Source organism: Paramisgurnus dabryanus, chromosome 7, assembly GCF_030506205.2.
Source record: "Paramisgurnus dabryanus chromosome 7, PD_genome_1.1, whole genome shotgun sequence".
Lineage (NCBI taxonomy): Eukaryota > Metazoa > Chordata > Actinopteri > Cypriniformes > Cobitidae > Paramisgurnus > Paramisgurnus dabryanus.
This window is the reverse complement of record NC_133343.1, coordinates 24,620,237-24,645,875: the sequence shown is the minus strand read 5'-3', so window position 1 is coordinate 24,645,875 and position 25,639 is coordinate 24,620,237. Positions and strand designations below refer to the sequence as shown.

Here is a 25,639-nt window from a genome sequence, read left to right as displayed (position 1 = left end):
TGGGCGTACACTACGCACACACTATCCCGATGACAAAAATTGCGTAACACACACTACACGCGGACCCTCGCTTACTGTATGTGTTTAAATTGATCATATTTTGTCCTTAACTCTGCTGGTGTTACTTTAAAAACTGCCTGATTCTGAACAGTAATTGATCTCATATATAGTAATACTTATTTTGTTTTCTGAAGGTTCCGTTTTTCCTCACAAAAACCACATTCGGATTCATCCACGTCGAGCGTCAACATCTAAGCTTTAGGCCTTGGTTATTTTTAACCTGTTTATTTCTACTCAGACCGTTCGATTGGTAGGGTAATGACGAAGAGAAAAATACGAGACAACACTAAAGCCCTACCCCAAGGCCCTTTCCCAAAACAACCTGATGCTTTGTTTTCCGTTTAATTCATTAACTGCTGTACGATTGCCATGTTTGTCCATTCCACTCTAATTTCCCCTCCTCTGCTCGGTGGGAGACACTGAGATGGAGCTGCCATGGCTGACGGGGGAGGCATTATCTGTCTCTCAGCCCCGGAGTGAATAAATAAGCCTCTAATGACGCCACCTTGAATTACTAAATGCTTACAGCTATTAAAATGCAGGCTTTCCTCTGAATAAAGTGGAATACATGGCTTGCATTTCTATAAATTTTGACAGGATCTCCAGGGCTGACTGCTGCCACCCAATTCCAAGACCCCGTTGCTTTACACCTACTGCCAGCCTACATTCCAATTACGGAGCTGAGGGAAGCGTAGGATCCTGTCATAATGCAGAGTAGCACTGGCAAAGAGCTGAGGAGAAACTGGCAATAAAAATCAGATGCAGCCTTAGATATTTGTCAAATATTGTTTCTTACCTTATTTTTTATTGATTTTGAATACAAGAATGTAAAAAAATGAGGGGTGATGAAGGCTCCAATGAGGTACAGCATTGTTGATATTTATGCCATGAACATAGTGAATTTTTAAATGTTGATTACATCTGTGACCTATACATGGTAAATTAGGCAGTACAACAAAAGACACACACTATTGCACAGCTGAGCCCTTCATTAACCTTTAATATCTATTGAACGCCATGCCAAAAATACACAGAGAGTTTCCAAGTGAATTTTTCAGCCTGTGACAGCACACTGGTCAACATTCATGCCACAAGCACCGCAAACTATTTTAAACACAAGGCTGAAACATTGCATGATTCAATCTTATTGTCGATGGGCTTTTACATGAAAGCTTTTAAACAGAAGCCACAGACATCGTTCGGCTCGTGTAAAGGCATTTAATCGTGAGCTCGGGTGCACAATAATGGACCACAACTGAATGCGCCTGAAAACAGTTTATGTGCATGGTTCACAATTGGTCTGAATGCAATCGAGCGCAATTTGTGAAGGCGAACTACCGTTGATGACGTATAATTGCCTATTATGCTATAATGTATTTCTCATTGGCGTTATTCTCCATAGAAATTACATTTGGCAAGCAGCTCGCGTTCTTCGCATCTCTTGCAAATCAGACATGATAGCCTGTGTGTTATGTTACGGTAATAAAACTAAAGAGACAGTCATATACAGTAAGTGAAAAGATGAATTTTTGGCGCATTGTAATCTAGAGCTGTTACTTTGCTGTGGTGGTAAACAGTTAGTCATGCCAGCACTCACAGTGATGACGTAAACGTATAGCAGAGCGAGTGCTGAAAAGAGGCCTGTGGAGACCAGCGGATAGAATCAAACCTGTGATCGGAGAAAGCTATTTGAATCGAGTGTGAAAACAGCCTTCTGTCTCATGGTCCTGTTGTGAACCTCGCATAATTATACAAAAAAATTATGCCATTTTGTGACGTAAAAAGGACAGCAAATATAAGACACATATGTTGCTTTACATTTATTTTAACTAGCCTATGCTGGCTAAGATGCTGTGATGAAAATGGATCGCAGGGGGTTAATGAGAAATGCGTATATAATGGCCTACTGTACGTAAGACACGTATGCTGTACATGGCTCCTTCAAAACCTAGTGAACTGGGTGATTTTGACGAAAATTTATATCTTGGGATTTTTTATTTATTTATTTATTTTTTATTAATGGCAAGATACGATTAATATCTATACAATAAAAATATTGTATTTTTTACAAAGTGGAATAAATGTTTAAATGCAAGTCAAAGCCTCATCATAGATATTACAAACACCTTTATTAAAACAGCGCATGATGAAATTTAAATTCGACTTCCTATGTAAATTATTGTAAAATATATTTTTTATTCTTTTGTATGACTGCATAAAAAAGATTTTTTAGGAGATTCATTTAAAGTCCACCGAAAAATTTGTTATCAACCACCCAGACAAATTTGATTTGTTTGAAGATAGAAAAAAATGGCAAGTAAATAAAATAATCTATTAAAAAAATTCAGCTATTTAACTGCAAGGTTTTACATTTCCTTTATTTAATTATATAGTTCTTTCACAGTTGGTTGTTTTATGTTTTTATGTGAAATGTATGCCTGTTATTTTTGTATTTTAATGCTTTGCTGTACAGCACTTTGGGCTGTCCTTGTGACAGTAGAAATGTGCTCTATAAATAATAAACCTCAACCTAAACCTCAAGTGGTGAGGGCGTGTCCACTGTCAGCACTGAAACCACGCCCACTCATGGGAAATCTGTAATTTCTCTCAAACTTCCAGTACTGCTACAATACCTGAATGGATGCCTGTGATTGTGTTAGGGGCGGGGCCATGCACAATGGCTCAAGTGCATCATCGAGCCACCATTTAAAAAAACTTAAAGAGTAACTAAACCCCAAACCAACTTTTTTTAGTTAATGATCTGTAAGAATGATGCTTTATTAGTGCTGTTCATTGATTTTAGTAAGTTTTTTGACATTTGGATATAAAGTGTTTCAATACTACAATATATGGTGTAAAAACGTCTGAGTGCTGCCCTCTTGAGGTTGAACGGTGGCTACTGCAGTTGAATTTTCCTATTGGATGTTGGGTCCAAGAAATGACTCGTGACGTAAGCAGGTTCAAGCTCACCACGCCCTTGTTACGATCTCACCACACACTTGATACGAGCTTAGTTCGTCCCCTCTATCTCCGTTGGGATCTGCCCACTTTTCTTGCATTTTTCAAATATTGCAGTGGGTGGAGTCAGCCTCTGACCAGGGGTTTAGTTACGCTTTAAGGTGTTTCTTAATGTCAAAGAAGGATTCTCGGAAGCCAGAATTTCGAAGATGCTACGTCATCGACATCCGTCGAAGGACTTTTGTAATGTCAAGGATCCTCGGAATTTCGACCAATGTCTGAGTCCTTTATTCGGAAAATATCCCATATACAGGAAAGAATGCATATGTGTAGCCTTCGCGCTCTTCACGCTCTGAAATCACCCACAGTCCTATGCGTGCAGTGCCAAAAGCACACCTTTTAACTGACGTAATGATGACGCAATGACGTGCACTTGCTACAGTAGCCTGTTCCATTTACGTGTTCTCCGAATGCTAAAGTGGAGCCTCGCCTAGCCTCTGAAAGAAGTTACTTGGAGAGACCAGTCCTGCCAAGGAAGTATCCTTGAAATTGAGAAACACCTTCAATCTAACTCGATCTTTAATGATCTAACTCTGCAATTCAGTACTACATAGTTAACAGTCTTTGCAGCGTGTTTCTGCAATACATTTCAAACATGTATAATGTGTTTAGAAACAGTTTTCAAAATTCTTATTATTGGGAATTTATACAGAAGCCCTAAATCAAATTGGACTTCCCAAATCCTTGTGGATCATACAAATGTCTGCAGTGCTCTTTATGCTTCATCCATGTGTACCATTAGTGCTCAATATTTTGCACCACTGACTACATTGTTATACAAATATGCACATATATCTTAAATAGGCCCATGTGGCTGGAAGTGGAAATATGCTAGACTGGCAGATTCCACATTCATTCTTAGAGATTCCCAATTCCCTATACAAGCTAAAGGGTGTAAAAACCAACCAATGTGGATCCCTAATTAGGTGTCATGCACAACAACAAAACACAAAACCTGACAGGTTGGCTAACCAAATGGGATTTCTTCAGTTGGTAATGCCAGTGAGATTGTGCATTACCCATCATTACATAAGATCTCAGGAGCTAATTGAAATGCAGCACTTTAAATCTTTACACAATGAATTGATCTTTGCATTAAACAAAAAACATCTCTGTTTACTTACTCATGTTTCTGGTCTTATTACGGATAGGGTGGTTTTCCGAACAGGGTTTAGATTAATCCAGGACTAGGCCTTAGTTATATGAGGACATTTACATTACCAATGTGCATATTGACTCAAACGTGTGAGTGCAAGCTGATTTCAGTTAAGACAGCTCAAACATTCTTATTCTTATGACTTAAAGGAATATTCCACTTTCATAAAAATAAAATCTTGATAATTTACTCAACCCCATGTCATGCAAGTTGTTTATGTCTTTATTTGTTTAGTCGAGAATAAATTAAGTTTTTTAAGTAAAACATTCAAAACTTTATTGGACCCCAACAGTTTACAGTTTAAATGCAGTTTAAATGTCAGTTTCAACGCAGCTTCAAAGGGCTCTAAAAAATCCCAAAGAGGCATAAGGATCTTATCTAGCGAAACAACAGTCATTTTCGACAAGAGCACTTTTAAACCACAACTTTTTATCCTGCACAAGCCGTTTGGCGCGCCAGCATGACCTCACGTAATGCGTAAGCATGTTGAAAGGTCACGCGTCACAAATGTAAAACACATTTGCAGACCATTTTAAACAATAAACTGATAAACTTATACATTAATTAGTATCAACGGTCCTCTTTTTCCACACTTGTAAAAACTGGGGCGGTCGTTTTTACATACGTCATTGCGTGATCTTTCGAAGCGATTACGTAATATGTGAAGACGCGCATATTATGGCTTAAAGTATTTCTTTAAGCCATGTCCGTGAATCCGTCCCATGAGGTATTGGTGCATGTTCTTCCAAATAAATGTTTTTGCAATTTTAATAACGTTTAATAACGTTTACTTTTTACAGTCCACTAAATTCGTAATGGACAAATTCCGGATGCCGAGTGCTTACAGTATACATAGAAATATCTGGGACAGATGGATAGACATTCATTAAGGATCAACTTTCACTTTCAGAGTTTCTGTAAGGTACAGACTGATTGATCCAGAATCTAAAATGAGGCTTAATATTTCATGACATTTTAGATGAGGTTTAAAACGTCTTAACCTTGCTAGTTTAATGATGAAAAATAAACATCAGCAACCTGGATTGGGAAACTTCAAATAGAAGTTCAACACTAAAAAGAGATGCTTCAAATGTAGGGATGTTAAACTTTTTATTCAACTTTAGGCAGATATCTTCTGTTCACTTAAATATATAATAGCAAGCATTTAATTTGAATGCTGCTATGATGAAATTATTAAATAACCATAAACTCTGATTGTGCAATTTCATTGGTGACATTTTACATTTTGACATTTGGGTTATTGATATAAGAAATAATAACATTAGTTCAGATCCTCAAACCTGATTGAAATAAAGGCTTTTCAAAAAGTACACAGAGACCATGTAGGGAATAGCATGCAGAATCTGTCAATCCACAAACCCAGCACATCTTTAAAGGACAATGTGGAGATCTGAAACTGCTTTATTAAATAGTGACTCACCAAGGACTTTGACAAATGGTACAATCTGGCAAACAAGGCTAAGATTTAAGTGTTGGAGAAGCAGAGTGATTATTCTCTGAGAAATGCACGTAGGCTATTCCTATTCGATCCCTGCAAAACAAATAAGCACACTCATTCTATGATGATGCTTAATATTGACCGCTAGCCCATAGGAAGAAATACCCAGCAAAACGGTTTTGTCCAGATATACCGAGAGAGCTTGAAAAGGCTCCAAGAGCAGTCTGTTCAAATTTCATGAAGGGCAAATAAAAGAAATTAATCGCATTATGTTGGATCCGCTATTCCACGATTTTGCCATTGTAAGGGTCAATCTAACCATCTCAGTTTTTGATAGAATTCAGCAAGAGATTTAGTTTGCCACTGGCTGGTTCTTATTACAAGGCTGCTGCATGTCGTATCTTTCTTGTTCTCTCTCCATAGTTGTCATTATTACATGAACACTGCTTGTATATTTTCTTACAAGCGCTCATCAATTTTCCCAGATCATGTAGAGAAGTATGTAATGGATTTCATTCAGGACAAAAGATCCATCATGATCATTCGAGAGCCTTTGTCTATGAAAGTAAAATAGGCGGACATTCAATTTGTTGATTATAATTATATCAGATGTGACTCAGTAATGACCTATATAGGCTATGAGCTACAGTAAAGCTACACATATTAAGATAAGGGTAACACTTTACTATAATGGTCGGGTGACACGTCATGAGTTGGTGAGGTGGGAACCAGGAAGCTATAAAATAGCAAAGCCGGCTTCAGCTAAATTGTGCTGAAACAAGGTGTGAATGGGATGCATGGAGTATGGAACATTGGTCAGGCAACATTGGTTACATTCATAACCTGAGACATTCCCTTTCGAGGGAACTTGTGCTGTGTTGCCGAAGCTATGCTATGGGAACGATGCACCAAAACACCATTCTACCAAATGCCTGTCTGAAGGTAGTCAAAGCTCAGACATACTGGGTCCCACCTGTAGCGCCAACATCTAACTCATAGAACCAAACTAATGAGCGCAAAGGACCAGCCCGCAGCATAACAGACATCCTGAACTGAAGCCCCTAGCCACAAGGCCTTAGAGGTTGCCATACCATGAGTAGAATAAGCTCTAACGGCAATGGGTGAAGGCCATCCAGAGGTCTCGTAAACAAGGGAAATAGCTTTAACTATCCACTTACAAAGAGATTGTTGGTCGCCGCGGAACCTTTCTTGGCAGTCGTTCAGATACTTTTCACATAGAAGATTTCTGAACATAGGCGTCCAGTGCTTGCACAGGACACACCAAGTTAAGCTTCTCCTGGTCCAGCGTAGAAGAAGATGCATTGAATTTTTTGCAAAAACTCCAAAACTGCACCAATCAGGCAGCTAATTGGGTCATACAGGTGCTCGCTACACCAAGACTCTCCAATTCAAGGCACAAAGCTTCCTCGTAGAAGGGGTGAAAAATCGCACTGCCCACCAAAGAGAGATGGTCTGGGAACCGTATCCAGTTCAGTAGAACAGACCCTCTCCAGAACTCCCTGGAGCAGAGTTATCGGGGGAAACATATAGACATAGCCTCGGCCATGGCTGTAGCAATGCATAGTCCAGTGGTGCTTGATGAGTGAGGGAAAAAACACAGTGGACAGAACACTTCTGCCTGGTAAAGACCTCACAAGCTCCACCACCTCAGGGTGGGGTCCCACTTCCCGGGCCTCAGCCCCTGTCTCAACAGGACATCAGGAACGTATACTCTTCTAAGTGAGAGCACCTTTCCCTAGGCCTACAGGAGATGCAGCGCCAACTTGGACAGTGGGCACAAACAAAGCTTCCTGCAAAAGGTGTTTTCAAGTGTGAAAGACTGCCAGCATCTTTAGGCAAATGTACATAGATTATGCATCATGGTCTTCCATAACCCTTCCTCAGCCTGAGAAGGATGCATTCGTCGTTAGCTTGACCCAGTGACACTGAGCCCCTAGTCTCAGCCTAAGACGTCATGCCCAAGGAACACTGGCTAAACGTCTGATGCATTTGGCACACTTAACTAAAACCTTTTCAGGAATTTCAAAGTTATCTTCTGATTTGTTGAAATAAACCGGATTTTAGGGAGACACGAGTGTCGAAATTATTTTCAGTCCCCCAGAAAACAAAGCTCTGACTTTTAATCAAAAAAAGAGAAGCAGCTGTGTTTACGTGGGTAATAATGAGCGGTTATTATGATCAGCTAAACATTGGATTCTTAAAAATATGCAAAGTTCATAACATAAACTCTTTAAAAGACATCCATGATTTTTGCTGGAGGCAGTTAATGATATTTTGACCTGTCTGCCAATAGGATTTGGGAAGAGTATTATTTTCCAAGCCTGGCGACCGTTTGTCAGCAGCTGGAAGGATTCCCTGCAGATCCAATTGTACAAGTTGTGTGCCCCCTTGTATCGATTATGTAAGATCAAGTAAAGTACCTAACTGAGAAGGGGATATCAGCCATGTATGTGTGCAAACATGAAACAATGGCCGATTTAGTCTTATGGTCAATTCTCCAGAATTGCTTGTAGGTATTACAAATAGAGATCTGATATGAGAGATGTTTACCAGGAGTGTCTCATTGGTGTGGCTGTTGATTAAGTGCACACGGTTGTTCTATGGTCAGAGTAATGTTTTTTTATCTAGATGCTATTTGGTTAATTCAATGACTGACTCGTTGCACGCCGCCGGTCTGTTGTTGTGGGGAGGGATATTTTCATGCCCCAAAACGTGAAGAAGACGAAAGCTAAATGAAAACAAACTGTGATTGGCTGTTTGACATGCCGGTCAAACGGCCTCATGGGCAGGCATTTGCCAAAAAAGCTGCCATGAACTCCGAGACTACTCAGCCCCTAACACTGGCCTTTGGGAAAGTAACCATTGTTTCTTCCATAATACTAAGGCATGAAGCATTTGTGCATGACCCTAATCATGTGAAACGGGTTGCCCCTCAGGGAACCCCATGGTAAAAGGATGGATTTCTACACGAGCAGTAGACAACTGAACCTGCATTGTCGTTATAATCCATACTACGCTTCGGAAATAATAGACGCGTAAGAAGGTGGTCAAATTGTCAGTGGTCATACCATACGCAGCACACTGCAACAATTCGGTTTGAATGGCCATTATCCCAGAAGGAGTCCTCTTCTGAAGCTGGCTCACAAGAAAGCAAACATCAATGAACATGATGAATAGGACATGTGGCTTTGTATGGTTAAACGATATACATCTATTATCACTTAGGGTGTACTCCCTTTTGTTGCCACCTATTTTGACATTTATGGCTTTATGTTAAGTTTTTTTTTTTCAGAGGAGGGCAAATTTAAGTGCTATACAAGCAGCACAATGACTGCTCAAAAATATATCCAAATTTCATTTTTGTAGTATTGTCCCTTCAGAAGATATACCAAAATATTTGCTGAACTGTGAGGGGTGTACTTACTTTTGTACATGTATTTGTTTTATATATAGACTAACAGTAAAAATGTGAATATTCTTGACTAAATGAACAGTATGTTTACATAAGTTTATTTGTCTGTCGTTCATTCATTTCTTCTTCTGTGCACTTAGAGGTTTTTGCTGAAAAATTGTCATGGCGTTTGATGGATTCCACCAAATCAGTATTTCTGAGTAACCTGAGGTAAAAAGCAAAAGTATTTGATGAAGGTACAATATGTGCAGAGAGCATTGGGTTAATATCATCTCATTTTTTACTAAGGTTGTGTTTAACAGCTTTTGCATCTGAGATATCAAAAAAATATCAGATTACCAAAATAATTGTTAGTGACAGCTCTAGATTAGTTAAAAAATGTCCAAGTCTTGTGATATATTTCATCATTGAGCATTTCTTAAAAAGTGTAAAAATCTCATCTCCTCTTGTTTCTGTTAACCCAATCTCGTGTCTCGTCACACCTCTAATGCTTGGCATTTTTTATGTTACGTAACCCCAACTTTTCACAGTCGATTCAGCCAGAGAATTAAGCACCTTCCATGAGATATTTGTAACTGTTATATTTAGCCAATAATTTACCCATACTTTAATTTGCATAAATTTACACAATTTACACAGACTTTAATTTTTTAATCTTAAACACTAATCCCTTTAAACAGGGGCACGCAAGGAGTTGGATGTACTATTTGCATAATGAAACATTTAAAAGGTTTTTATACCAGTGTTTGATGATGCAGAGCACATGACTTCATGTTTGATGATTTTAGTCATTAGCAACACATTCATTTCATCTCATCAGTACTGCAGTGCAGACATATATACATTTGAAACCATTTTTTAAGCTTCAAACAGTCATGTAAAATCGCCCTCCAGTTTCTAAACATTTTTAAAGTGTGGTTGGGACCTTTAATGTCAAAATACACCATTATGAATATGAATGTAAATCAAGATGAATTTATAAATAATAGTATTATATAAAATCATACAAAGATCTCAAACAATCAATAGAGGAGAAATACTGTACATGCTAAACATAAAGCATAATCATAATAAATATTTCATTATTAAAATATTTTCCCCACAAAAGCAAGATTATAACACATTTCACATATCTGAGCAATGAAAGCACTTACCTTTTACAATTAACTGAATGAGCTTCGGACGTGGATTGCGTTCGCTCTGTATCGAGCAGGTGTATAAGCCCTCGTCCGTTACATCCACTTTCTGTATCTGTAAGCTGTATTCATGTTTATCGCCCACATTTGATACGATGGACACGCGAGGGTCTACCGACCACTTGTCATTCCCTGCGTAAATGATACTGGAACGGTTCAACCACGCTCCTTTTGAGATTCTATCCAACAGGTAGCATCTGAAACCAAAAAATGAGATGAAATAAGATGACAGCATTCAAACATCACAAACATCAATGACTGCGAATCTAATTCTACATTGTCAGTAAAATTTGTCAAAAAATTGTCCCATTAAAGGAATATTCCATTTTCTTAAAAGAAAAATCCAGATAATTTACTAACCACCATGTCATCCAAAATATTGATGTCTTTCTTTGTTCAGTCGAGAAGAAATTATGTTTTTTGAGGAAAACATTGCAGGATTTTTCTCATTTTAATGGACTTTAATAGACACCAACAATTAACACTTAAATCAACACGTAACAGTTTTTTTCAGCGGAGTTTCAAAGAACTATAAACGATCCCAAACGAGGCATAAGGGTCTTATCTAGCAAAACGATTGTCATTTTTGACAATAAAAATAACAAATATACACTTTTAAAGCCCAACTTCTCGTTTAGATCCGGTCGTGATGCGCCAACGTGACCCCATGCAATACGTCATGACGTCAAGAGGTCACAGAGGACAAACGCGAAACTCCGCCCCAGTGTTTACAAATGTGTTGAAAGAGGACCGTTCCTACGTTGTTGTATGTCAACTGATACTAATTAATGTCTTTGTGTCAGTTTATTGTTTACAATGGTCTGCAAATGTGCGTTTTATATATGTAACACGTGACCTCCCTACATCACTACGCATTTACGTTAGGTCGCGCTGGACCGGATCTAGACGAGAAGTTGTGCTTTAAAAGTGTATATTTGTTATTTTTATTGTCAAAAATGACAATCGTTTTGCTAGATAAGACCCTTATGCCTCGTTTGGGATAGTTTATAGTCGTTTGAAACTCTGTTGAAAAAACTGTTACGTGTTGATTTAAGTGTTAATTGTTGGTGGTGTCTATTAAAGTCCATTAAAATGAGAAAAATCCTGCAATGTTTTCCTCAAAAAACATAATTTCTTCTCGACTGAACAAAGAAAGACATCAACATTTTGGATGACATGGTGGTGAGTAAATTATCTGGATTTTTCTTTTAAGAAAATGGAATATTCCTTTAGGTATAGATATGTATACCAGATTTTACGGACTATAAGTCGCTTCGGAGTATAAGTCGCATCAGTCAAAAATGCGTTTTGTAGTGGAAAACACATGTATAAGTCGCACTGAACTGTACGTTGCGTTTTTTTTTTCACAGATACCAAGCCGAAGAACAGACATTTTATCTGGAAAGGCAAGTTATTCAATTAAACAATAGCACAGAACAGCAGGCTGAATAGATGTCCATACATTTTAAAGTAACATAAACAGTTATTTACACGATACACAATATCATACAGAACATACATGGGAGGCTGAATATGCTAAATGAACACGACAAGCCAAATCAAGTTCAAAAAGGTCCCGAAGTCATACCGCATCCATTAAATTACATAAATACAGGACCAGCATATAGCGGACTCTTGCAGCTGTAGACGGTAATGGTTTCTCTTGGTTCATATGAAATAATTTTACATATAAGTCACACCTGACTATAAGTTCCAGGACCTGCCAAACTATGAACAAAAGTGTGATTTATAGTCCGGCAAATACGGTACATTTGGTACCAATATGTATTTTGTACAGTACTGGTTTTTACTGTTTGGTACCAAATGCACCTGTGAGGTACTACTAATATGAACTCTTTATATGCAAAGTGTACTTTTTGAATGCTAGGGACCATTTAATGACCACTTTTTCTGACCGTGTAGTTTGTATAATAAGTAAGCACCTTTACACAAGGGCCTAAACAAATACCAAGTAGGTGATATGTAATATCAAATACAGCAGCGATAAAAATAAACAGAAGAAAGACGTCTTTGGAAAAAAAGGGACAGAAAAACAGTGGTTTAGATGTACATTTTATGTCAGATATATAGACAGCTGTACCGACGCTGTTTACACATCTCCAAAAATAAGTCAGACATCATACAATCCACATCACTCCATCCTGTCTGTACTGTACACCCAAGATACTGTCAAAAACAATACAATTTAAAGCATCTTCTCACTCCGCAACACTTTGATTTTGTTTCAAGGTCGTCTTTTTTTCTAGGTCTTCCTTCTGTCTCGACACAGGTCTTTAAATTGACTCGCGCGTGATCCCTAGCAATTCTGCTGTCAAAACTAAGACTTTGAAACTAAGAAGCCAAAGTAAACCAAACAAACAAAAAAGATGCCTTTAGAAGATGGGGTTACGATGAACATCAATTTGTTATGTGTCAGAAGTGTGGTGAGCTCTATGCTGAGGGTTATTTACACATGATGCACCTGAGGTTACAGGTGAGCCGAGGGTCAGCATATCTGTCAGTAACTTGGTCTCAGATCAGTTTCTCGCATTGATTGGATTTTCATGAAAAATGTTAGACATGTTCACTCAAGAAGCAAGAATGCAGTTGATTTTACAAAGCGAGATTACATTTTTTTCTCAGGCTTATGGCTCAATAAAGATATAATTCTGCTGTGATGTGATGTTGTATGGTAAGAAGTTTTAGCATTATACATAAAAGATCCCCAAGGGAGAATCATATGTGATTCAGAGATCTTATAAAATTGATTTTAACTTTCAGTAGAATACAACATCCTAAATTACAAACAATTCATAATCCCAAATGGCTTGTTGTATACAATATAATATTAATGAAATATTAATTTATGTTTTTATTCAAATTAGTATTGCCTGAAACATAAGTACCATTACTGTAACATTTCACCAGGCTACAATTAACACAATATAAACTATTAAAATCTGAACTTTTGACAAAATCATTGACCCATTACCATTATTATTTGATCATTATTATTATCATGGCTAGTATTGGCTACATATATGCATTTGGCAGATGCTTTTATCCATGCAACATTTATGATGTCAAATTAATCTTTGGTATCCCCAGAGTACAGATGTGAAGTTCTTGCTCAAAATACCAAGTAGATAATTTATCATAGCATGTTAAAATTGACACTTTGTAGTTATGAGCAAAAATGTATCCTTTTAAACACAAATGAGCTCTCTGCACTAAATGGCAGTGCCGTATTGGATAGTGCAGATTAAGGAGTGATATTATCCCCTTCTGACATCACAAGGGGAGCCAAACTTCAATTACCTATTTTTCACATGGCGTGCAGAAAATGGTTTACCAAAACTAAGTTACTGGGTTGATCTCTTTCACAATTTCTAGGTTGATAGAAGCACTGGGGACCCAATAATAGCACTTAAACACGGAAAAAGTCAGATTTTCATGATATGTCCCCTTTAAAGGGCCCATGGCATGACAATGTTAGCATTGCCACTTTATAGGTGTGAGCAAAAAATAGGTCATTGAAATTTGGCCCTCTTTATGATGTCATAAGGTGCTCTTATTATAATAATACCGCCCCCTTAATATGCACTATCCAATCACAGCACTCCCATTTAGTGCATAAAGAAAGAGAGAAAATAATTGACAGCACAATTGAGTTTGAATTGCATTAAACCACCATCATTGTGATCAGTGTTTGCACTTCATCCGCTCATTTGCATTTTAATTGACACACAAAACTACAATTTTTTGCTCAGACCTACAAAGTGGCAGTTCTAACGTTTTTATGCCAAGGGCCCATTAAGAAACCCAAGGTATACATGTTTAATATTATGACTGTGGTACCACTTATGGTTCTACATAGGTGCTATATAGGACTTAAAGTGGTTGAGACTGTATAGACCTGGTATTAAGATGCTTTTTGGTCGATCGGATCACAAGTGGACGATGCTAAATACAGGTGTAAATGGATTGTAAAATGTTGATTATGTATGATTACGAGCCAGTGAACCACTTTTAGTGCTAATTGACCCTTCGTGGAAGTTTGATTGACAGGCGACCTAAGCAAACATAACACCGACGCTATCATTTTATCCGGCATTCAAACCACAGAGTTAAGTTAAACCAGCTGCACACTATGTGACTTTAAATAGTCCTTTGTGATATTTGCTTGTTGTCACTCAGTACGAACATGATCTCAGCTAAAAGCCATGTCATACTGTTTGATCTCAGCTGTCACTGTACAACAATAAAGACTTAAGGGGCATGTACAACAAAGTGTTTAAACGCAAGGCGGAAGCCGACTGTAGGCACTTGCCACCTTTTTTCAGCTGAGCACTTTGGTTGGTATAATACTACAGCTTAAGCCTTAATTTATAAGTCATTGAAAGATGTGCCGGTGGGTTGTTGTGATATTTGTCCCGCCCATCCTCCACTGTGATTGGATGGCTGAGTCAGAAGTGACAATGAAGAGGTGAGCGTTTGATCCAAAGTTGCACATTTTTCAACTCTCAGCATTCAGCGCTGAGCGTAGAAAAAACGCAGAGTGCGAACAAAGCCCGCCAGCTGCTGGTGTTTTTGAAAAGCGTAGCGTTTCCATTGGAAACAAATGAAAACATTCACCAGCCGCCGGCGTAAATGCCTTGGTGTGCATGCCCATTATAAAGGGCTCGCACAAGAAGACTCACCTGGAGTTATACCTTACATCCACACTGCAGGACAGCATCTCAAAACTTCTGCCACTCCTAGAATTTGATCAAAGGTAAAATCTGATCACAGTTTTTCCTTTTCACTAAATCTAACAGAAACCAGTGGCACTAACCACACATTATGTGGTTACAACCAGCACACTCTAAGCTACTGTTACTGTACAGTAGTTAACTAATGCTATAGCTAGGATGACCTACTGAATGTGTTTTGCTTTTTAATGATTGCAATAGTGAACAGGGAGCTATATTCACAGCTTTACAGGAACAGTGTTGCCCTTTAATGTTGTTATCCTCCGTCTCAGTGGCAAGGTGGTGCGGTTGTTTAGTTTTACCCTGTGACTCGTAGGCAATAGCTTCAAACTTAATTTTGTTTTTGTTACTAATTACGCTCACATCATGAATATATCCCCCCAAATGCAAAATGTAGACATTTCTGTCTGCTTCTGTCTAAAATCAGCATGCAATTTCCGAGAAATTAGTCGCTCTCTCCCCAGGGAGAGCACAATTAGGGTCAATTGACCAAACCGGAAAACTGAGTTGATCGCTTTCGGTTGCCGGCATGTGCTATCATAGCTTGTTATTGTTATTCACAGTATTATTATTAGTGTTCTTAATATCGGAAGGTATGTGAGAAGAAAATGACTTTGTCAAAAGCTATAAAGTATAAAAAGTTTTAAAATGTTTTATTTTACTTAGGTTTAAGATAACGAGTATAACTGAAGGCTTCATGTATGAAAACAGCACCATGTCAGCGTAGAGCATACAGAACCAGAAGCGATGTACTACTGTATGTATAACAGGAATGAGGAAGTAAGTCGGCATATACCCTATTAAAGCTGAGAGCACCAAGGCTGATATCATAAGCTTGTCGGACATAGAAGAGAGGCGGGGCTTTACGAAGAGTCAATTAGCACTGTTTGTTTTTAGGGTCCACAATGGTAACTGGTAATGCTAAAAGCTCCCTGTGGGGTTTTGAGGTTGGGTGTGGGAAAATAGATAAATATACAGTTTGTAAAATATAAAACCATCATGTCTATGTGGAGTCCTGTAAACCAAATACAGTATATAAGTGTTTCAATTTTAAAAATACTTTTAGAAACTTAACCTTTAAAGGGATAGTTTACCCAAAAAGAAAAACATATGTCATCATTTAAACACCCTTAGGGGCTAATCACACCAAAAGCGCTTTAAACGCTTGGAAACGCAAGGCGCAACGCACTGCCTTTTTTAAAAAAAGAGCAATGCGACGCAGCTTTTTATATTGCTAAGCAACCACCGAGTCAGCTGTCTTGTCAATCAAATATTGAAGCGTGAGCGCTCTTTTGCTGTTAACGATCATATTAGCAGAAACTTTAAAAAGAGGACGCTTGCTCTGACCTTGTTTAAGGGTGAGAGGTGCACAAACACGCAGGAGAGAGTAAGCGAGTGGAGTCCGGATCTTCAAAGCAACTGTAAACCTTCCTCACCAGAACGTAAGGCCCGCCTCTCCCCTCATTCGATTGGACAATGGAAAGACGCAAATGACGTTGGGCGCTTCTCCGCTCTCAGCGCTCCCTCAAAAGCGCGTGCTGCGGCTGGCGGCAAAAACCGCAAGGCGCTCGGCGCGCATAAACAGAGCGCAAACGCTCCCTGCCCATAGAATATCATTCAAAAAAGGCGGCTGCAACTGCCATAAACGCTTTTGGTGTGATTAGCCCCTTATGTTGTTCTAAACCTGGATCAGTTTCTTTGTTGAACACAAAGGCTGCGTTTACACTTGGCATTAACATGCGACCTGTATCCGGATGTTGTCCACATACACATTGAAAAGACAAGTGTGAACGCGTCTGTGATCGGAATGTTATCCGATCTGTGTGTCCTGATGCAGAGGTAGTCGAGGACGCTTTGTGATCGGATCTCAGTGTAATGTAAACGCAATCCAGCCATCGTATCTGCATTTACAGGTCAACGTCACAAAAAACCCCGCCCACTATCATCTCCTCTCACTGACAACTGTCAAAAATAAAGGACGTTAGGTCATGGAGCGCAGGTGAGAGACGCATACATTCATATTTGTGGAGCAATGAAAGCTACGCTTAAAAGTATCTTAATAAATCGACATTCAAAAGCATTTTAACACTGCTGACTGTATTTAAGTTATTCAGGCATATGTTATATGTTCCTATTCATAGAGAGATTTAATATTTAATAGCAGAATTCAGGATCGTTATAATGTTTGAGTTTCCATGGCGACATATCAACGTGAATGTTGCACTTGTTTCAGGTCAATCGGCTGTTTCTGTCTCATTTAACACATTTTAAGTTACTTTAAAACACGTACAAACCATAATAACATTAGCCAAATACATTTATTCAGTGTTGGTTTTATGCAAGGTTACTTATATGTGTTTGTAAATTACATTACTTCTTACGCACTATGAACAGGAAATTTAGGAAATTGTTAGCTCTTTTAATTAAATCATATTAAAATTACCAGGAAACATAACTAACAACAGTTTATGGTTAAAATATAAATATACATATAAGTTTAGGCAGAGGCAAAAGCCCGTTATTAAGGCAGAATAAAACAGTGGAGTCGGTCATGTTTCACACGGATTTTGTTGTTGATTTAAAGCATGCGGGTGAAAGTCAAGTTCAGGTAAAGTTAAACAGGACATTCATCCGCGGTGCGGACGCTATAAGGCTTTTAAAGATAAGGCTTTTAAAGCTAAAAAATATAACGCTTAAAATGTGGACATCACGGTTGTTGGGGTTGCTAGTTATTCTCTGCTGTTCAGTAGCACTGTACAATACGGGATTGCGGTTAGCGCGAAAACCCTAAATAATGTGGCTAAAGACAGCTGTACCCATTTTGATTGACAGCTATCCACCCAGCGCGCGTCTCCCTGCACGGGATCCGATCACACATCCAGATACAGAAGCCACATTTATGTGACAAATGTAAACGCACCGTGTCCTGATATACGGATGATCGGATCTTCGTGAACGGATCACCGAGATCGCATGTTAATGCAAAATGTAAACGCAGCCAAAGATATTTTGATAAACGATGGCAACTGTGAGGTACCATTTGACCTTCATAGTAGGACAAACAAATTCTATGGAAGTCAACTGTGTGCTCAATATCATTTATCAAAATATTTTTGTGTTCAACAGAGTAAAGAAACGCATAAAGGTTTATGTCAACATGAGAGTGATGTAATTATGACAGATTTTTTAAATTTTGGGTGAACTACAGTATCCCTTTAACATATTTCCCCTACAGTATAGAAACCAGAAAGACTGCTTTACATGTGAGGATCATTGATATTAACGGTTTTAACTTCTAAAAGAGCGGCTGCTGGTGCCAGATCCCCTCAGAGATCTTCTCGGACATACTTCACAATGCCTGCATACGGTACAATGGCCTAAGTGGTTCCCACTGAGGTGTAGGCCACTCTGAGGAAAAGAGTTTGGACCCTTAAAGTGTGATAGGCTACATTTCCTATGTGCTGCCTGGTAGGAACAGGTGAAAAAAGGTTTAGGGCTGACCTCATGCACCTCCTTGAATGTGTTAGTCCTTGACCTCCTGGACTATTGATTTTGGAGGGAAATTAATAAAAAAAGAATAAAAAAGATATAAAGGGTTTTAAAAATACAGTATAAAGATATGTTTCTTATATACTTATATTTATTCTTCCACCTTTTTAATGTGGTTTTCGAACAATCTTGCAAATATTTTTTGTAAGTTATTTAATGATAGAGCAATGCCTGTTTTGTGGCCTGTTTGTCCTGCACAGCGATTGGCTGCCATCAAGCAGTTTTCATACTTTATGGATGAAGCAGAGAAATCTGAAATTGTTAATGTTTAAGCTATCAATCCCACAATCCACTTTGAGAGTGTGGCACCTGACCATATACCATATTTTCCGGACGGTTTCAGCAGTAACAACTTAAACAGGCTTTCGTGGTCAACACATAACTTCCGGTAAACTCTGCTAAGAAAACATAACACCAAAGTCCTTTTAAAGTAGCTTATTTATATAACAAGCAAAATAAACAACACGTAGATTACCTAGAAAATCAAAACATTCCTAATTTTCGATAAGGTATTTGTTCAAGAGTTCAGTTTATCTACTAGTCAGACCATTAAAAAACCTGAAATCTGAAGTGTAGTTCTGACCAGGCGCTTAATCACGACAATGCATGTGCGTCCGATGAAACTATCGTGTCTATAAGTCACTTTTTTTCATAATTTGGCTGGTGCTGCGTCTTATAGTCAGGTGCACCTTTTAAAATCAGTATGAATTAATTTTGACATTTATGAGGCAAACATTACCAACATTACCGTCTACAGTCGCGAGAGTTTGCTATATGCTGCTCCTCTATTTATGTAATTCAATTAATTCAATGATGTGGAATGACGAGCCTGCAAACTTGATGCTCATTGGCTTGTTCGGTTAATTTAGCCTATTCAGCCTTCCAGGTATGTTCTGTATGCTATTGTTTATCATGTAAATAACTGATAATATTCCTTTAACGTACAGACACCTATTCAGCCTGTTGTTCTGTGTGCTATTGTTTAGTTGAATAACTTGCCTACCCAGATTAAACGTGTGTTTTTCGGCTTGGATTTTGTGAAATAATTTTCTAAATAAATGCAACGTATAGTCCACTGCGACTTACTGTATAAATGTTATATCTTCTTCATGACGCATTTTTGAATTATGCGACTTATAGAGTGACTTAGTCCAGAAAATACGGACGTTTTAATTGAAAATGCTTGGTCACCTTCGCTTAAAACGCAAAAGTGGATTTGTACAGTTAGTAAACCGTAGTAGTGGTACACTTAAAAAAATCTGTACTGTATTAATATAAAGAAATGTTCTGTATTGTTTTATTTCAGCTGTTTTACCTTACAACTGTTTTGAAATTTGCACTTCATTGAGTTGTGTTTAACGGTTAATGGAAATGTCTGTTAAATTACCAGCACATTTGGCATAAAATTAGCAGAAAATTGCCAGTATATTTTCTGTTCTTTTTTACAGTGTAGCAACCGACGGTCTCTCTCTAAAACTGAATCTACTAGTGTTGCTGTTGGACAGTGTTACTTAAAGGAAAAAAACACCATTTTTCAATATTTTACTATGTTCTTACCTCAACTTGGACAAATTAATACTTATACAAATTTGTACAGTGTGTCGTGAAGGTGTTAGCATTTAGACTAGCCCCATTCATTCCTATGGCTCCAAACAGGGATGAATTTAGAAGCCACCAAACACTTCCATGTTTTCCCTATTTAAAGACAAGTATATTGGCACATAATAAAACGTGGCAATTTTTAAGCGGATAAAAAATGGGAACTATATTGTATGGCGGAAAACAATTTGCAGCACTTCGACGTTGGCACGCAGTAACAGTCATTCGCACTGTTGTATTGTTGCTGTCACCATGTGTTTTTCCTTGCAGAAGGCAAGTCTGAGCAACGACGGTACAGCTCAAATCTATGAGTGTGTGCTGCACATTTACTTGTTTCCTGCACCTGGGAGAGTACTGGATGTGCACAAAGGCTTCGTCTAAAAAGTGGAGCAATTCCAACTTTGCAAGTACACTCTTGCTGTTCTGATTTACATTCATGTTTTTTTCATATTTAAAAAATTCCTACTGATGATTCAAGCTAGTTTTGAGTAGTGTAGACAAGGTTGTGTTGTTTGTCGTTTCTACGATCACAAATGCAGACATAGTTTTGTTTTAGTATCCTTACCTTACCATACTTTTAAGTTCTGCTCAAGTCGCACTGGCACATAAATATGTACACTAAATGTCGCCTTGGCTACGGCAGTTCATTGGACCGCATGCGTCAACTCGAGCCACCATCTTAAAACAGGGGAACCCCGCATTAGAGTCATTGTAGGCAATGGTGTAACGGAAATAAAATCACCATAAATCGTCATGAATGTGATTTTCTTGGTTCTCTTCTGGTTCATTTCAACAGTCAGACATATATTTAGCGTTGAGTCCAGAAAAAAATAAAAATTTTGATATTATGAAAACTTACTTATTCTAACTATAATGCATAGTGCTAGTAAGCCTAACACCCATACGCAGCACAAAAGCCCAGCATCGTCCATGAATTCGAAGTAGAGGCGGAGATAGCAGCGTTACCTTGCTACTTCCTATGACAAGAGCCCTGTTCTAAGATAGCGGCGGTTTTGACGCATGCTTAAAACCCCAAGGCGACATCTAGTGTATATATCTATGGCACTGGCAAAGTTGATCGATCAGCTTGGTCATCTGCATTTTCTGGGGCAGATTCAGGCTCGTATTGATAAAGTAGTAAAGACAATATTATCTCCTTTCACTATTGCTTTGGGAGCTCATCTTTCAAACATGGTAAGTAGCGTCCCATTTCCGTGTATACAATTGAGGTATTCAGCCAATCACAACGCACTGGATAGCTGGCCAATCGGATCACACCACGCTTTCTCGATGAACTTTGAACAAATCAACGCATTACAGAAAGGTTGGGCATAGAGGAGCTACAAGAATGTACGGTATGTGGAAAAAAATAGTTTTTTGAACCATAACCATACGAACACACTGCATTACACAAAATAATGTTGTCACTGGGACTTTTTAAAAAGGTCCTAATATGTACCATTTTGGTACAGATACGTACCTATGAGGTACCAGTGTGTACTAATATGCACCTTTTAGGTTCAAAAGTATACTTTTTATAAAGGTAATGCTCAACTTTTGTGAGAGCGTACATCTACATAAAGTTATAAACTTACCCCAATGACTGGCAATTTAAGGCCAATGTAATTTCTTAACTGACACTTTGAAACAGTGCACAATAGTTTTGCATTCATTCAAATGCATTAACTTCAACTAATTTGTGTCAATTTGTCTGAATAGGAGAGTAAAAATATCAATTCCAATACACACTAAAACAACTCTTGGCTGTGTTGATTCAATGAAACCAGAACAATAGAGCCTTTTTTGTAAAACTAAATGCGTTTTTGATACCATACCTCTGAAATAACCTTGTGCTGACTATAACTTTTTCTCTGTAAAATAACGTTACGGCAAAAACTACTGCAGCCCTATGCATTCTGCTTCCAAATGGGCATGGTTTCCAACCATTTCGCTTTGTTACCAATTTGAATAAGCATCTGCTCTTTAAGTTTAAGGAACAGTAGAGAGAAGAGACTGTAATCAAGTCATGTTTGTTCTTGCTCTTTCCCTGAAATTTCCCTTAATCATCTTTATTCATCACTTCAAAGCACTGCTCTGTGAAGCTCATGAAGGCAAACCTCTTCATACCCTTGGTGGGATTTTTCATCTCTTGGTCTTTTAGAAACCACAGAGGTTTACCCGATGGTAAAAACACTGATTAGGTCTTCATCCGCTGTTTTATGATTCAGAGCATGATTTTTGATTCAAACAGATTCAATTTGGGAAAGTGATTTTGCTTGCAAGGGATCGAGAAGGGTCAAACACCCTCTCCATCCTTTAAACACTGACCACGGTTGGCTTCAACAATTATAGTTGATTTTCTCCAGATATACATGGTGATTTCTGCAATCTAAACTATTTTGTTTTCGTTTTGCATTGACCCATATTTTCTTTTCAGCTGAACGATTCACTTGAATGTAACCGTTTACTGGCAAGGCCACTAAAGACAGATGGTGTGTATTTGTGAGAGATGTGGTGTTATAAAAAGCAGTACAGTTAGAAAGAAATTTACTCTACAAATGCATGAGCTTATTTCATTCGTCTTGTTTTCTGCATTTTAATGTGAATGCGAAACATTCTCAATCCATTTTTCCTTTTGTAATATCACATATTTCCAAAGGAAATAAAATATTTAATTAGAAACAATTAATTTTTCCCACTATAATCAATTGATTCAGTTTAACACCCATTAACAATGCACTCTAAAAAATGCTGGCTTATTTTCAACCAACCATCGGGTCAAATAGAGACAAACCCAGCCACTGGATTAAATTAACCCAGAAAATGGGTTATAAACTAAACAATGGGTCAAAAATCTGTTAAAAATTCAGCATTTGGTTTTGAAACAACACAGCATAGGTTAAATTACAACTCAGTGGGTTGAGTTCATGCTTTTTTGACCCAACGCTGGGTTGAAAACATAGACTATAAAAAAAGATGGACAACACCCGTTCGCTCTCCTCCATTGGTGAAAAGTGAAGCCACCAGTGTCCCAATATGGCGCTGACATCTTGGGTCTTGAGCCTGCGCATAGCAATTTCAGGACCAGTCCTGCGCAGTAGTGAGCAGGAAGTAAAGCCGCAAAATCAAGACCCCTCCCTCGCTCTCACAGAATGTGCATATCACAGCTGTCAATCATGACGTGACACCACTGTTTTTATAGCATTAAATAGTTAAAACAAACTTATTTTAAAAACAAACACTTGAATTTGCATCAGCATGATAAAAACTACAGTAAATGACAGAAACCAGCTTCGGAAAAACGATAATTGAAGTCTAATTAAATTGTTTAGTTGGTCCCATTTAAAGTCCCATTTCATAACATGGGGGAGGCGGGGTTTATGACCTATACGACGTTTTGGCTTCACTTTTCAGGGCTTGTGCGGCACGCTTTGGTTGAAAATGACCCTGCTTTTTTCAGAGTGTTGAGTCAGGTAGTTGTAGTGAGTGGCTTAAGAGTGTGATTGGTGACACTGGCCAACCTGACTACCTTCTTATTATTAGGGCTGGGCAATACCTAGTTAGCCTTTATACAATATTGCAAAATATTCCAAAATATTTATATGGCCATGTTCACACAGCATTTACGTTACATTTAAAGCATTGCAAATGCTTTTATACAAAGTGGTTTACAGTCCATTGTCAGTAAGGATAAAACATTTTTTTATCAGCAATGTGAATTCCTTGGGATAAAACCTATGACTTTGCTTTGCTAAATTGCAATGCTCTACCCGTTAATCCACAGTAACCCAATACAGTTGTCAGTCCTGTATTTGAAAACTTAATAAAGTTATTCACACACTTTGTTTGGTTATTCTCGGGAGTGACAACCGCATTCAATACACACACACACCTCTTTTTAGCTACACACACCTCTTTTTAGCTACTTCAAGTTTCTGAATCATTCAAGAGTAAAATGCCTCAAGCATAACTACTCTCTCTTTAAAGTGCAAAAAAATTCATGCCGGTGGGTCCACAACCAGGATACTTTGAGGATAGAGAAGAGGGTTTTGAGAGGGAAACAGATGAAACACAACTCCTAGCCATCTCTGGGTTTGCTTCTTGTGATGGTTGCAGCTACTGCAGCAGCGGCAGACAGATGGTTGAAACATGTTTAGTTGTTTTCCCTGCCCATTCTGTCATGATGAAGTCAGCAGAAAGGAAACATTGTTTTAGAGAGAGAGCATGTTATTTCTATTATTTTTTCAATGAACAGTTACTTAAACTAAGATCTTTTCTATGAACAACGTTCACAGATGAATCACTCACAATAAGACCAAAATAAATAAATAATTAAGTTATTAGTGTACATTTTGATTTCATGCTGACTTTAACATGGACTAAATACTTTGGGCCCTATCTTGCACCCAGCGCAATTGACTTTGTCAGTGACGCATGTATCATTCGTATTTTGCACCAGCGCACAGCGGGTTTTTCCCTCCACAGACGCACATCGGCAAACTAGGGAATGAATTTGCGCTCCCTGGGTGGTTCAGCGCAAAAAAGGAGGCGTGTTCCGGCGCAAACCATCCCTGATGCTATTTTGCAGTTTCAAAAAACAATTGCGCCACTGACCAGAAAAAACTAGTTTAAAGTCAGTGGCGCGTTGCGCGTTGTTCATTATGCTATTTTAAGGGCGCATGCTTGACCATCATGTATAGCGTGCACAACGCGCACATACTTTGCTTATCTAATAACGAAATATTTTCATAAGTTTGCTGTGTGACTGTATTACGTTTATTTTATGTAAATAATAATTAAAATGTTTTCATAAGAAACCTTAATGTATGTGAACTTGATTTGTAAGAGTACTTCGGGGTTGGACTGCTTGCGTTTCTTGTGCCGATTTCAAAGCCCCCAAACCCTTCAACACTTTCAGCGGTGAGGGTGGATGCAGCGATGTCCTCTGTTGGCGTAGGGTCTTGTGTAGATGCAGATCCACCTCCCGTTACACGGCGTGCCCGATTTATGATGGCAAGCTTGGGATTCCCCCGTCTCCTGACATCATTGTAGCGCTTGCAGCGCAACGTCCTGGGGATGCCAGCTGATGAGACAATTGTGGCTATTTCCTCCCACGCCTGTTTAACTGACGCTGATTTGGGCGGGTTTCTCCCATCCCCATACAAAACAACTTCTCTGTCTTTGACTGCTCTTACAAGAACGTCGGTCTCCTCAGCTGTGAACCGCTCATGGCGTGCACCTGGTAAATCCGTCATAATAATAGCAACCCGCAATGGAACTTGCGCACTTGCGTTTAAAGGGAATGTTGGATGACGTTCTGATTGGTTTATTTGACGTTACGCCCAAACCACATCTATGAATAATGAACCTACTTCAGACCAACCCCTTATTGATTTGCGCCTGGCGCAAGAGTTATTT

The 25,639-nt window shown here is 38.5% G+C and overlaps 1 protein-coding gene across 4 annotated transcripts in view; it reads right to left on the bottom strand.

Moving 5' to 3' along the window:
* negr1 (neuronal growth regulator 1) overlaps positions 1-25,639 on the bottom strand; it is a 162,081-nt gene that overhangs the window by 116,973 nt on the left and 19,469 nt on the right. For all 4 annotated transcript variants that reach the window (XM_065272597.2, XM_065272598.2, XM_065272600.2 and 1 more), the window contains exon 2: positions 10,281-10,519. In XM_065272597.2, coding sequence (XP_065128669.1) covers positions 10,281-10,519 — 239 coding nt within the window. The remainder of the gene's footprint in view (positions 1-10,280; positions 10,520-25,639) is intronic.